General features: G+C 40.0%; 1 protein-coding gene across 2 annotated transcripts in view; it reads right to left on the reverse strand.

The window, feature by feature from the left end:
- vps8 (VPS8 subunit of CORVET complex) overlaps positions 1 to 13160 on the reverse strand; it is a 543230-nt gene that overhangs the window by 398358 nt on the left and 131712 nt on the right. For both annotated transcript variants that reach the window (XM_060827508.1, XM_060827507.1), the window contains 3 exons: positions 9929 to 10151; positions 3157 to 3246; positions 1794 to 1845 (listed from right to left, as the gene is read on the reverse strand). In XM_060827508.1, the coding sequence (XP_060683491.1) occupies positions 1794 to 1845; positions 3157 to 3246; positions 9929 to 10151 (365 nt within the window). The remainder of the gene's footprint in view (positions 1 to 1793; positions 1846 to 3156; positions 3247 to 9928; positions 10152 to 13160) is intronic.

Below are 13160 nucleotides of genomic sequence, written 5' to 3' on the forward strand. Positions count from 1 at the left end.
AGAGTTTAGAAGAATGAGCAAGCATCTCATAGAAACCATAAAATTCTACCAGGCACGACAGGGTAAACCTAGGAAGGATGCTCCTGATGACTGGGGAGCCCAGAACCAAGGGCCACAGTCTGACCCTTGTTCCCCTGTTCAAGAAGGGGTGTAGAGACAATCCTGGCAATTAGAGACCAGTGAGCCTTACTTCAGTTGTTGGTAAAGTGTTGGAAAAGATTATAAGAGAGAGAGTTTATAATCATCGAGAAAAGAATAATTTGATTAGGGATAGTCAGCACGGTTTTGTGAAGGTTAGATCGTGCCTCACAAACCTTATTGAGTTCTTTGAGAAGGTGACGAAACAGGTAGATGAGAGTAAACCGGTTGATGTGGTATATATGGATTTCAGCAAGGCATTTGATAAGGTTCCCCACAGTAGGCTATTGTACAAAATGGGGAGGAATGGGATTGTGGGAGGTATAGCAGTTTGGATCAGTAATTGGCTTGCTGAAATAAGACAGAGGGTGGTGGTTGGTGGGAAATGTTCATCCTGGTGTCCAGTTACCAGTGGTGTACCGCAAGGGTCGGTGTTGGATCCACTGCTGTTCATCATTTTTATAAATGACCTGGACGAGGGCGTAGAAGTGTGGGTTAGTAAATTTGCAGACGACAGTATGGTCGGTGGAGTTGTGTGACGAAGGATGTTGTAGATTACAGAGAGACATAGATAAGCTGCAGAACTGGGCTGAGAGGTGGCAAATGGAGTTTAATGTGGACAAGTGTGAGGTGATTCACTTTGGTCGGAGTAACCGGAATGCAAAGTACTGGGCTAATGGTAAGATTTTTGGTCGTGTAGATGAGCAGAGAGATCTCGGTGTCCAGGTATACAGATCCTTGAAGTTGCCACCCAGGTTGACAGAGTTGTTTAGAAGGCATACAGTGTGTTAGCTTTTATTAATAGAGGGATTGAGTTCCGGAACCATGAGATTATGCTACAGCTGTACAAAACTCTGGTGTGGCCGCACTCGGAGTATTGTGTACAGTTCTGGTCACCGCATTATAAGGAGGATGTGGAAGCTTGGAAAGGCTGCAGAGGAGATTTACTAGGGTGTTGCCTGGTATGGAGAGAAGATCTTACGAGGAAAGGCCGAGGAACTTGAGGCTGTTTTCCTTACAGAAAAGAAGGTTGAGAGGTAACTTAATAGAGACATATAAGATAATCAGAGGGTTAGATAGGGTGGACAGGGAGAGCCTTTTTCCAAGAATGGTGACAGCGAGCATGAGGGGGCATAGCTTTAAATTGAGGGGTGATAGATATAGGACAGATTTCAGAGGTAGTTTCTTTACTCAGAGTAGTAAGGGTATGGAACGCTTGCCTGCAATGGTAGTAGATTCGCCAACTTTAAGTCGTCATTGGACAAGCATATGGACGTATATGAAATAGTGCAGGTGAGATAGGCTTCAGATTGGTATGACAGGTCGGCGCAACACTGAGGGCCGACGGGCCTGTACTGCGCTGTAATGTTCTATGTTCCATGATAAGGAGTAGGCTATTTAATACTGAACAGAAAATAAAACTTCTTCACCCAGAGAATGGGGAGTCTATGAAATTCTGTGCCATAGAAAATGATTAAAGCCGAAATATTGAACATTTTCAAAATATAGATAGACATAGTTCAAAGGTAAAAGGCATAAAGGGATATGTGAAAGCGGGAATAAAGTACTGCATAGGATTATAGTGGATGACAAAGCAGGCTTAAAGGGCCACATGGCCTACTCTTGTCCCTATCTTATATGTTTCCATGTTATACCTGTGAGGGGTTTCCCAGCTCGGAGAGGAGGACCAATAACTTGGAACAATTTCTGCAAGTAATGAGAGAAGCCAATATGTTAATTGAAATCCTGTATTTCATACCCAGCAAAAACACGCAATTCCTGGCATAAACTGGTTGCTTAATAAATGAGTGTCATGCATACTTCACGTTCATGAACATTTCAGAACATCAAATTAGCCCACCAGAATTGAGAAAACAAAAAAATAATTTCAATTATCTTTAAAACTGGTAAGATATCTACTTCAACTTTATTAAGATAGGCCCTACCCACAGTCAGCTAATTATCAATAAAGTAGAAGGCTCCAGTAACCATTACCCATTTTACAGATTTTCTGTGTGTTTACGTGCTAACAAGCTGACGCAGATGCATCACTCAGTATCCAATTAGATGTGCAAATTAAAGTGCAAAGCAAGTGTGGTTTCTTCTCTGCTGTTGCATTGAGAGGTGGAATGATCAAGGCTCTAACAGAGATGACTTGCCAATGCACAGCTTCCCATTTTCACTCTTCCTCTCCAACATCCCCTCCCAAAGAAAATCATTTTCTTACAAATTTGGGAACCATTTCTGATTTAAGGTAGTTCAGGTAATCAATTTCTAAAAGCTTCACTGCTCTCATTTGTCTTTCTGTCATCTTATATGAATTTCTTACAGATTAGATTAGATTCCCTATAGTATGGAAACAGGCCCTTCGGCCCAACAGGTCCACACTGACCCTCCAAAGAGTAACCCACCCAGACCCATTCCCCTACCTGACATTTTACCCCTACGCACCTAACACGATGGACAATTTAGCATGGCCAATTCATCTAACTTGCACATCCTTGGATTGTGGGAGGAAACTGGAGCACCCGGGGTAAACCCACGCAGACACGGGGAGAATGTGCAAACTCCACACAGACAGTCGCCCGAGGTGCGACTCGAACCTGGGTCTCTAGCGCTGTGAGGCAACAGTGCTAACCACTGAGCCCACTGTGCTGCCCATAAATATTGCGGAGATATTGCTCTGTTGCTAGACAGTCCTCAAAATATTGTTTACTCTCGCTCTCATCATTTTGAAGGAAACGTAGTCTTATGGTTCAAAACTAAAATCAAGAGGATATTCATGTATTCACTCCAGATTTGCTGTACTGGACCACTGCCAGAACTGGAGAATGACTGAGAGATATTACTGCAGCATTCTGCTTGCATTCAGAGTTCCAGTCAACTGTTCCACAAAACATAACAAGAAACACAAAGTTTCAAAGGTAATGTTAGTTTATCAGCGAAAGTTCAGAATGAACTTTACTTTTTGGAAATCAAGCCTTATTTCTCCCTCACTGATGTCATTCTCATTCTTACCTCCATTGGAGTGATGTAATCATTCATTCCTCTGTTGTACACATAGATCATGGCATCATATAGACAGTGTTCCCAGCACATTTGGACCACCTACAACACAGGCAGACAGAAAGCATTCTTGGACACCAAATCCAAAGAGTATCATAGCAAGAATAATTTCAAAACAACTTTACTAAATCCCAAACTCATTTATCATGTTGGAGGATAAAAAAAATTCACAAAATCATAAATTAAAACAAACATTTAAACTTATTTTGGACTCAACATCAATTTGTTGGGATTCCATTCGCAAGTTCCATTTGATCAAAAAATTACAAACACAATCTACATATAAATAATGTGTCACTGCTCCATCTGCCTTGGTTCTGTCAGGAAAGACTAATGTCTGTACTGCTCCAACACTTTTACACTTAACACTAATTAAAGCTGACAAAACCAGAGAAGACTAGCCGATATTGTAGTCATGATCTTGAAAAATTTATAAATAGAAAGTGACCTAGAGATAGGTCTTCAGGGTTTCAAGTAATGAGACTGTGACTACTTCCTTTGGCAGTTTGAACAATTGTGCAATTTCCCTTTGGAAATAAAACAGTTGATACACTTTCTCAGAAACAAAGGCATGGTATAAAAGTGAAATACTGTGTATGCTGAAAAGCTAAAGTAAAAACAAAAACTGCTGGAGAAACTCAGCAGATCTGACAGCATCTGTGGAGAGAGAAGCAGAACTAATGGATGAATAGAATAACATTTTCTTTGGAACTAATCGGGGAACTGCAATTGATAGTTTTTATGCTGGGGTCAAAGATGGAGGAGGAGCAAGTGGAACAGACGCTGGACGTGCATAGAGCAAATGATTCTGGTCATGCTCTCAAGCTATTGAATTCAATGGTGACTCCTGGAGCAGCAAATTGCAGTGCATAAGCAGAAAATGAGGTGTTATTCCTCCACCTTACATTGACCTTCAATGGAATACTGCAGCTGGCTTAGGATAGAAATGTTAGCAAGGGAGAAAAATAGTTTAATAAAATGTCAAGCAACTGGAAGGTCGTGGTCATTCTTACAGAGCACAGGTGTTCTGCAAAGTGATCACCCAGTCTATGTATGGTGTCAAGAGAGTAAAATGCACTGCACTATTCGCAGTGAATAAAGATAATCTCTCATGAGAGAGAGGGACAAAGAGACAACTGGTAGTGGTTAACCTGAGGGGCACCACATCTCAAGCAAGGGAGAATCCTTTGTGGTAACATAAGCAGTGAAAACAGTAAGCTAGAAGAATAAGTAACTTGCTGCTTTACTGGAAGGTGCATTTGGGACACTGAACAGCGAGAAGGGAAGAGTAACAGCACATGTGTTACACCTTCTGCAAATGCATGCCAAAGTACCGGAAGGGTAGAGTTTGAGAGGGGGGGGGTGGGGCGGGGAGCAAGTGTTTGGAGTGATGGAGAAATGGACCAGGATGTCACGGAGGCAGTGGCCTGTACAGAATGCTAACAGTGAGGGAGGGTTTTGTGATGGCAAAGGGCAGAAATGGTGGAGGAAAAACCCTTGAATGTAGAGATTTTATAATAAACGTTTATATTTTGTATGGATGAATGCATTATGTCTCATCATTACCAGAGATTATTTAATGAACTCTATTAATAATACCATTCCTTTCCATATTCTATACAACACGGAAAGTCTTTTCTTCATTTTCTCATTCCATAATGAAGTTATTCCCATTCTAATCTTTGATGAAGCATGTGACACTGCTGCATAACTCATTTTGATTTAGACAAAACCTTACATTACGTCTTTGGTTTACTTCAATTGTATTTATATTTCTGAATCTATTCCAAGATTAGATCAAAGGATGTTTGGTGTACTATGACTCTCATACTTTTGGTGCAATACTAATTGTTCAGAAACTGGATATTATCAGCTCAATGTGGACTCTCCATTGAAACTTGTTTTTAAGATAAACTGCCAAGTCCAGTTATGTAGCCACCAGTTCAAGAAATCAATTATAGACATTAAAGATGGCGTATGAGTGATAGATTAGCCCATTTCTCTCAATATTTGGAAGACAATCTTAAATCCGCCTAACTAGCAGAAACTATTAGGTGGACAGTTAAAAATTAACCAGTTACATACCTGCTCATAATGCAACTATTTCTGATCATTTGCAATTATTAATCAAAATAATTCTGCGCGTTGCAGGCCTAAAGCAAACAGGAGTCTTGGAATGTGTAACAACCCGGATGCCATTCCATTAATGTAACTAAGTACTGAGTGCATCGGACCAATGTAAAATTCAATTGAATGTGGTTTGGAATTTCCTTCTGACTTTGAGTGAAGGGCTTTGGTTTCTAAATAATACTACTTTCAGTGATGTAAGTTAGATCAGAATCATAAACCTACATTAAACCTTTGCATAATGCACATCATATCCCAAAGTGCTTAACAGTCAAAAGCTTAGTTTTGAACTGTCGATACAGCTCAACAAAGGCAGCAGCCAATTCATGTACAGCAAGGTCTAACAAATGGAAAATCAATGAATGATTAAATTATCTATTTTGGATGACGTGGCTTCACTTAGTGTTCTTAACATTCCATGATTCTAACCCTCCACTTACCTCTGAACAGTGCCCTTGGATTTATTAGCACAGCCGAGTAGGCCAGAGGTGTTGAGTTAACACTTAATCTAAAACAATACAGTGCTCACTCTTTGATTTATTCAGCTCAATGTGTGACAGCACTTCATTTCTGAACCCAAGCAACGTCCATGAAAATTCAAAAAACACCAGTCGTCAGTGAAATAATGTAGAAATAAAATTTGATCAAACTAAATGCAAATCTAATGGCCTGTTCCAGTAATCTGAAATTAGGATAACAAAACACAAAACTGCATAAACATAAGAGTTTCAAGTAAAAGGACTTTACACAGGATGTGCAGCAAGGAAACAGGCTATTCGACACAACTAGTTCATGATGATGTTTATGCTCCATTTGAGTCTCATTCATCATCTAAATCTATAATTAAAACCCTCTATTCCTTTTCCACTCAAATCCTTCTTGAACTGCATTGATAACTTTCTTTAACTTGTCCTTGTAGTAGCGAGTACCACATTCTCACCACTCTTTTGATAAAATAATTCCTTCTGAATTCCCTACTTGATTTCTTACTGATCATTGTATTTTATGGCATGGAGGTAGACAACTAAATCAAATCAGCCTTCTTATCCCTGTATTCTCAACTCAGAAAAATTATAATACTCAGTGACCTGCAAGATTGCCCCAATGACTTCTAATCAGACATTTTAAATACCAATACCAGAAACCAGGTTTGTCACTTAAACAAAATAATTCACACTTCATTAATAATAGAACAGCTTTAGCAAATCACAGCTAAACAAGGTAAACGAAAATTAATGTTTATGATGTAAAGCCAATCTTCTTTGATTCTATGCCCAACACTCTGAAAGACAGATAGACAAACATACAATTAGGAGATAAGTCAAAACTAAAATTAGTCGAAACTGGCCAGTTCACTTGAGCAGCCTCCAGGGTCGTTAAAACCATAAGCACATAGGATTATACTTTGCTTGGGTTCTGAAGTCACCAGTCAATGCAAACAAATGTCAACAGGCTCGGAGAAGTATTAAATTAATTCTACTAACAGATACTATGGAGTCATAGAGTCATACAGCATGAAAACAGACCCTTCAGTCTATCCCGTCCATGCTGACCAGATATCCCAACCCAATCTAGTCCCACCTGCCAGCACCCAACCCATATCTCTCCAAATCCTTCCTATTCATATTCCCATCTAAATTCCTCTTAAATGTTGCAATTATACCAGCCTCCACCTCTTCCTCGATACTATTTGGTGAACTTTCAACAACTCGTCTGCATTTGGCCCACATACCTCCAAACGTTTCCTATCCATGTACCTGTTCAAATGCATCTTAACTGAGGAATAGGTTTCCTGTTAAATCTTCATAGACTTCGTGGAACTGTTTATATTTATCCACTGAGCTACATTTTGATTTTTATCTGGGCTTGATAAATAAAATCAATAAACACTGATTCAGTGGAGTGACAGTTAACTATGACCTCAATCAGGGCAATGTGACCTCTAATTTTATAAATTCAGTTCAACTTAATGTGTAACTCAACCAGGAGATTGTGGAATTGAGCTATTTGAAATTTTCAGCTGAGTTTGAGACATTTCAATTTGGTTTAAGGGGAAGAATTTTGTTTTTTCCCAAACAATATCATCATAATTGAAGTCATTGCCACATGTAGAATACAGCTAATCCAGAATGACAATGATTTAAACTTGCACATGAGTTTAGCAAGTACAAGAATTATGAAATGCAGTGTGTGATGCATTTAACAAGTCTTATTGACAGAATTTACGAAATAAATTTGTGTTTTGTTTTAAAAGTCTTGCTACTTTATGTGCTTGATTGTTGAATAGCTGTGGTCATTTCACAGTAGTTCAGTGGTTAAGCACTGCTGCCACACATTGCTAGGTACCCAGGTTCAATTCCACCATCAGGTGACTGTCTGTGTGGAGTTTGCACATTCTCCCTGTGTCAGCGTGGATTTCCTTCGGATGTTCCAGATTCCTCCCACAGTCCAAAGATATGCAGGTTAGGCAGACTTGCCATACTAAATTGCCCTTAGTGTCCAAGAATTTGCAGCTTAGGGGGATTAGCAGGGTACAAGTAGTGTTACACAGAGAGGATAGCAGTGTGGGTCTGGGAGGAATGGTCTTCGGAGGATCGGGGTGAACTCGATGGGCCGAATAGCCTGCCTCCGCGCTGTAGAGGTTTTATGATTCCAAGTTGATAATGAGCGGACTACCAGGGAGTAATCAAAACTCCATTGCGTTACTTCAGCAGCCTCAAACAAGTTCAAACTTCAGTCTCGTTTTTTCCTCAACATTTTCCTGATAACTAATTAGTACCTGTTTATATGGGGAGGCAATGGCCTTGTAGTATCATTGCTAGATTGTTAAGCCAGAAACTCAGCTAATGTTCTGGGGATCCAGGTTCAATTCCCACCATGGCAGATGGTGCAATTTGAATTCAGTAAAGAATCTGGACTTAAGCATCTAATGATGACTGACAGTAAAACCCATCTGGTTCATTAATGTCCTTCAGGGAAGGAATCTGTCATCCTTATCTAGTCTGGCCTACATGTGACTCTGGTTGACTACCAATGTGGTTGACTCTTAACTGTGCTCTGGACAATGAGGGATAAGCAAGAATTGCTGCCTAGCCAGAGATGCCCACATCCCATTAATGAATAGAAAATAAAAAAATCAAACATTTGCTATCTGTTTCAGGATAATGCCTCACCAGAACTGAAATGTCTACTGGATACTTTTAACAAAAATCAACCTGTAGCTAACCTTCGGGCCTAGCCTCATAAATAAAGAGCAATTTATTTGTTCCCTTTTCTGAAAAGAAAACAATCCTTAAGTCCAAGGACTGCCTTAAGCTCTCAGTTTAAAGTCCCAAACCTGCTGATCCTTTCCCAAATACATTCCTACACATTTCTTGCAAATCTTTTCTTCACTTTTCATAGTGCCCCTATATTCTTTATATAAAGGTGTTTAGAACTGCAGGTAGTACTCAAAGTCTGATCTAATGAAGGTTCAATAAGAAAGGTTTAGCTTTACTCATTAGTTTTCAATTCTATCCTGATAGAATTAAAGGTATATGCTTAGTTCACTATTTTTATGACCTTTAAAATCTGCAAAGCAACTTTTACTAATTGAACTTAAAGGACCATTTATTCCTCTACCTCATCTGGATTTTATCTTCCAAGTAATAAATGACATCCCTGTTCATTCAACCAAAATGACATACTATTGCACACTTATGTGCTGAACTTCATTTGCTAATTATTTGCCTGTTTCCTACATTTATCGCTGCTGCCCTGTAATTTGTCACAGTTCTCCTCAATATTGATTAGCACAGCAGTGTCTCTCTGTCTCCCTCCCAAAAATACAGGTGTCAATCTTAAATTTAGAAATACTGGTTTTAATTTCAACGACCAAACTGTTAATGTAAATTATAAATAATCATGGTCTGAACACTGATCCCTGTGGAAGACTACTTCCTACTTTCTGCCCCAACAATTAACTCTCTGTTTTATGCCTTGACGACAGTTAACAATTGGTTCTTCCATTGTTCCTGACTCCCTGTTCTCTAACATTATTTATTAGTCTATTATGGAACACCTTATCAAATGTCTTTTGAAGATCCAGACAATTTACACCTTCTGTATTACTGTTGTTTACTCTCTAAGCTGCCTCCTCAACAATATCAATAAAGTTGGTCAAATAAAAAATAAATCCATGGAGAACATACATTCTAGTTATTTCATTTCTAAATATTTTTCCTTTCGCTACACTATCTGCTGCTGCTTTTCTCTTGAATTAAAGAATAGGCATTCTGCTGTATGTAACTTTATCTCTACTACATTAATTGTATTATGGAGCTAAAACAAGTGCTCTCTTACATTGAAAATTACAGTATAAATTCAAGGAGGCAATAAAGTTCAATATCTTAGTGAGAAAATTACAGGACAAGTACTGTTGTTCCCTTTTGTAGAACAGTTCTGAAAGCTTAGCAAAAGCTGAAGGCCAGCGTAGAGATTCTAGATGGCATGAGGAGATGTTGTTTCCCAAAAGATTGATCCAATATACAAGGGACAAAACACTCTCAACTATGAACAGCAGAGAAGACCCAAAAATTGAACTATATGTACTGCTCACCTGTTGAATGTCCAGGCTAGTGATGTCCATATGTACAATGCATGCTTCAATGTTTTCCATCATGTCCCTGTCCTGAAAGTGGATGAGTAGATCCTTCATTACCTGTGGTGTGATGCTTGGCAGCTTATCATTCAGAATATAAGGTTCCAGGCACTCAAGAAATACTCCTTTCGCCACTGAGATCTCACTCAATTTAGTGTAGATCTGTCCAAATAGAAGATCTCTGCATCAAAAGAAAGAAATTAATTGTATTTTGTATATATTTTTAATTTCTGTCATAAAAACCAGGGTTTTTGAAAAGGTTCAGAAAAGACCTAGAAGGATGTTGGCAGGGTTGGAGGATTTGAGCTGTGGAGAGAGGTTGAATAGGTTGGGGCTATTTTCTTGGAGCGTCAGAGGCTGAGGGGTGACCTTATTGAGGTTTATAAAATCATGAGGGGCATGGATAGGATAAATAGGCAATCTTTTCCCTAGCGGAAAATGTGTTGCTGGAAAAGCGCAGCAGGTCAGGCAGCATCCAAGGAACAGGAGAATCGACGTTTCGGGCATAAGCCCTTCTTCAGGCTTCCTGCTGTGCTTTTCCAGCAACACATTTTCAGCTCTGATTTCAAGCATCTGCAGTCTTCACTTTCTCCTCGAATCTTTTCCCTGGGGTGGGGGAGTCCAGAACTAATGGAATATAATCATCATCCAAATACCTAATTTAAACAATGTCAGTTCAGGGATAAACATCAGCCTACGTGCCAAGAAAAACACACCTGCTCTTTGAAATAGTGCCATAACATCTTTTCATTTTGATTTAGCGACCTGCAGTTCATATGAAGGATAACGTCTCTGGTACTACAGTATACTCTCATTCAAAAGTATATCTCGTCAATTTTCATCATGCATTTGTTTATCCTCTTCCAACGACTGGGGCAATTTTTCTGTCTTAAAATAAGTTCACATGGGAGATTCCAGCCATCATAGTTCTATCTGCAGGTTGAGAGGCCATAAGAATAACAGACATAGGAGTTGCCATAGTCTATTTGTCCCTTTAAGCCTGCTCCACCACTCAAGGTCATCACTGATCATTTTCTTTAACTCAGCATTGCCACATTAGCCCTCAATTCTAGAATACCCAAAGTTTTATTGATCTCCATCTTGATCATAGTCATGTCCTCAGCATGAGGTTCTAATTTAGACAGAGGTCAAAGTAGCATACGCTGGACTGAAGTCCGAAAGAATAACTGCATCAACGATTGAATTAGGTTAATAAAATAATGGCAAACTATGTTGCATAACGTATTAATTCTGCAAAGCAAGAAATATGTTTAAATATTCCAGTAATTCTGTCATTGAACAGAGTTTTTCTTCCGATCATTACAGGAGTTGGGAGGTCATGCTGCGGCTGTAGAGGACATTGGTTAGGCCGCTGTTGGAATATTGCGTGCAATTCTGGTCTCCTTCCTATCGGAAAGATGTTGTGAAACTTGAAAGGGTTCAGAAAAGATTTACAAGGATGTTGCCAGAGTTGGAGGATTTGAGCTTAGGGAAGAGCTGAATAGGATGGGGAGGTATTCCTTGGAGCGTCGGAGGCTGAGGGGTGACAGAGGTTTACAAATCATGGATAGGATAAATAGAAAAAGTCCTTTCCTTGGGGTGGGGGGGGAGAGAGGAGTCCACAACTACAGGGCATAGGTTTAGGGTGAGAGGGAAAGATATAAAAGAGACCTAAGGGACAACTTTTTCACACAGAGGATGGTATGTGTATGGAATGAGCTACCAGAGGAAGTGGTGGAGGCTGGTACAACTGCAACATTTAAAAGGCATTTGGATGGGGACATGAATAGGAAGGGTTTAGAGGGATATGGGTCGGGTGCTGGCAGATGGGACTAGATTGGGTTGGGATATCTGGTCGGCATGGACGGATTGGACCGAAGGGTCTGTTTCCATGCTGTACATCTCTATGACTCTAAAATAATCTATAGTAAGAAACAAAAGAAGAAATGATTGCTTGTTGAGGCACTACTAAAGAGATGTTTACTCGGTTTCTAATACTATTCCAACTATAATTTAAACAGGGATTCTACAAAGTTGCTCATTCTTTTCCTGCACTCCGTACAAGCTGCAGTTTTGAGACAGCCCCAAAACACAAAGGAACATAAATATAGGCTGCAGCTTTGGTCTGAAGAGCCAAATATGCAACCTGCTTCCAGTTCTGACACCTGCAACAATTTTTATTGTTCCTGGCAGAGCCCAGACATCAGAGACAGGATTTATGTAAAACTAAGAAAATGTTGCAAGCTTCAGCTCATCGTCAATCTGAGGATGATGTTTGCGAGGGTCTGCTGTGAGGGCGGATGTGGCTGAACAGGTCAACTCTCAACTGGCAAACCTTTAGGCATAGGGGATAGGATTTCACATGAGATGGTGGGATTTGGACTGCAAGGTTTTGTTCCTTTTCTTTGCTTCTCCGTTGTTCCTGCACCTCAGTATTAAGATATAATGACTCAATGCATAATGTAGCTTGATAGACAAGTTGTCCCCATTCTGAATGACAGGCAGCAAACTACTCCCTGTCATCACTGTCAATGCTGCCAAAATTCATGGAGTGTTTCGGTGTGTCTTTGAACTTTTTTTTGCTGTCAACTGAAATGCTGACAATTTGAGAGTCGACATTTTAGCCTTCTGGACACAGTCTAAGTTTATTTTGGAGGAGATTTGCAGCACGGTGGCTCAGTGGTCAGCACTGCTACTTCACAGCGCCAGAGACCCAGATTCGATTCCACCCACAGGGCGACTGTCTGTGTGGAGTTTGCACATTCTCCCCGTGTCTGCGTGGGTTTCCTCCGGGTGGCCCGGTTTCCTCCCACAGCCCAAAGATGTGCAGGTTAGGGGGATTGGCCTTGCTAAATTGCCAATGATGTCCATGGATATGCAGGTTCGGTGAATTAAACATTGATAATGCAGAATCTAGGTGGGACGCTGTTCAGAGGGTCGAGGTGGATGTGATGAGACGAAGGACCTGCTTCCACACTGTGGCGATTATATAATTACTTAAAGAGCTGGCTTCAAGATGGACACAGTAATCCCAACAGAAGTGCAGGATTTAGTGGCAGCACTGCTAATGAAATTCCACTCATATTTAATTGTGTTACTATTACATAACCCAGGTCTCAAACTAGAACAGGAGTGTGGTCATGATGATAACACTTTTTCTGACTTGCAGAGATATTGTTGCCAAAAAAAC

This window comes from Hemiscyllium ocellatum, chromosome 7, assembly GCF_020745735.1.
Source record: "Hemiscyllium ocellatum isolate sHemOce1 chromosome 7, sHemOce1.pat.X.cur, whole genome shotgun sequence".
NCBI lineage: Eukaryota > Metazoa > Chordata > Chondrichthyes > Orectolobiformes > Hemiscylliidae > Hemiscyllium > Hemiscyllium ocellatum.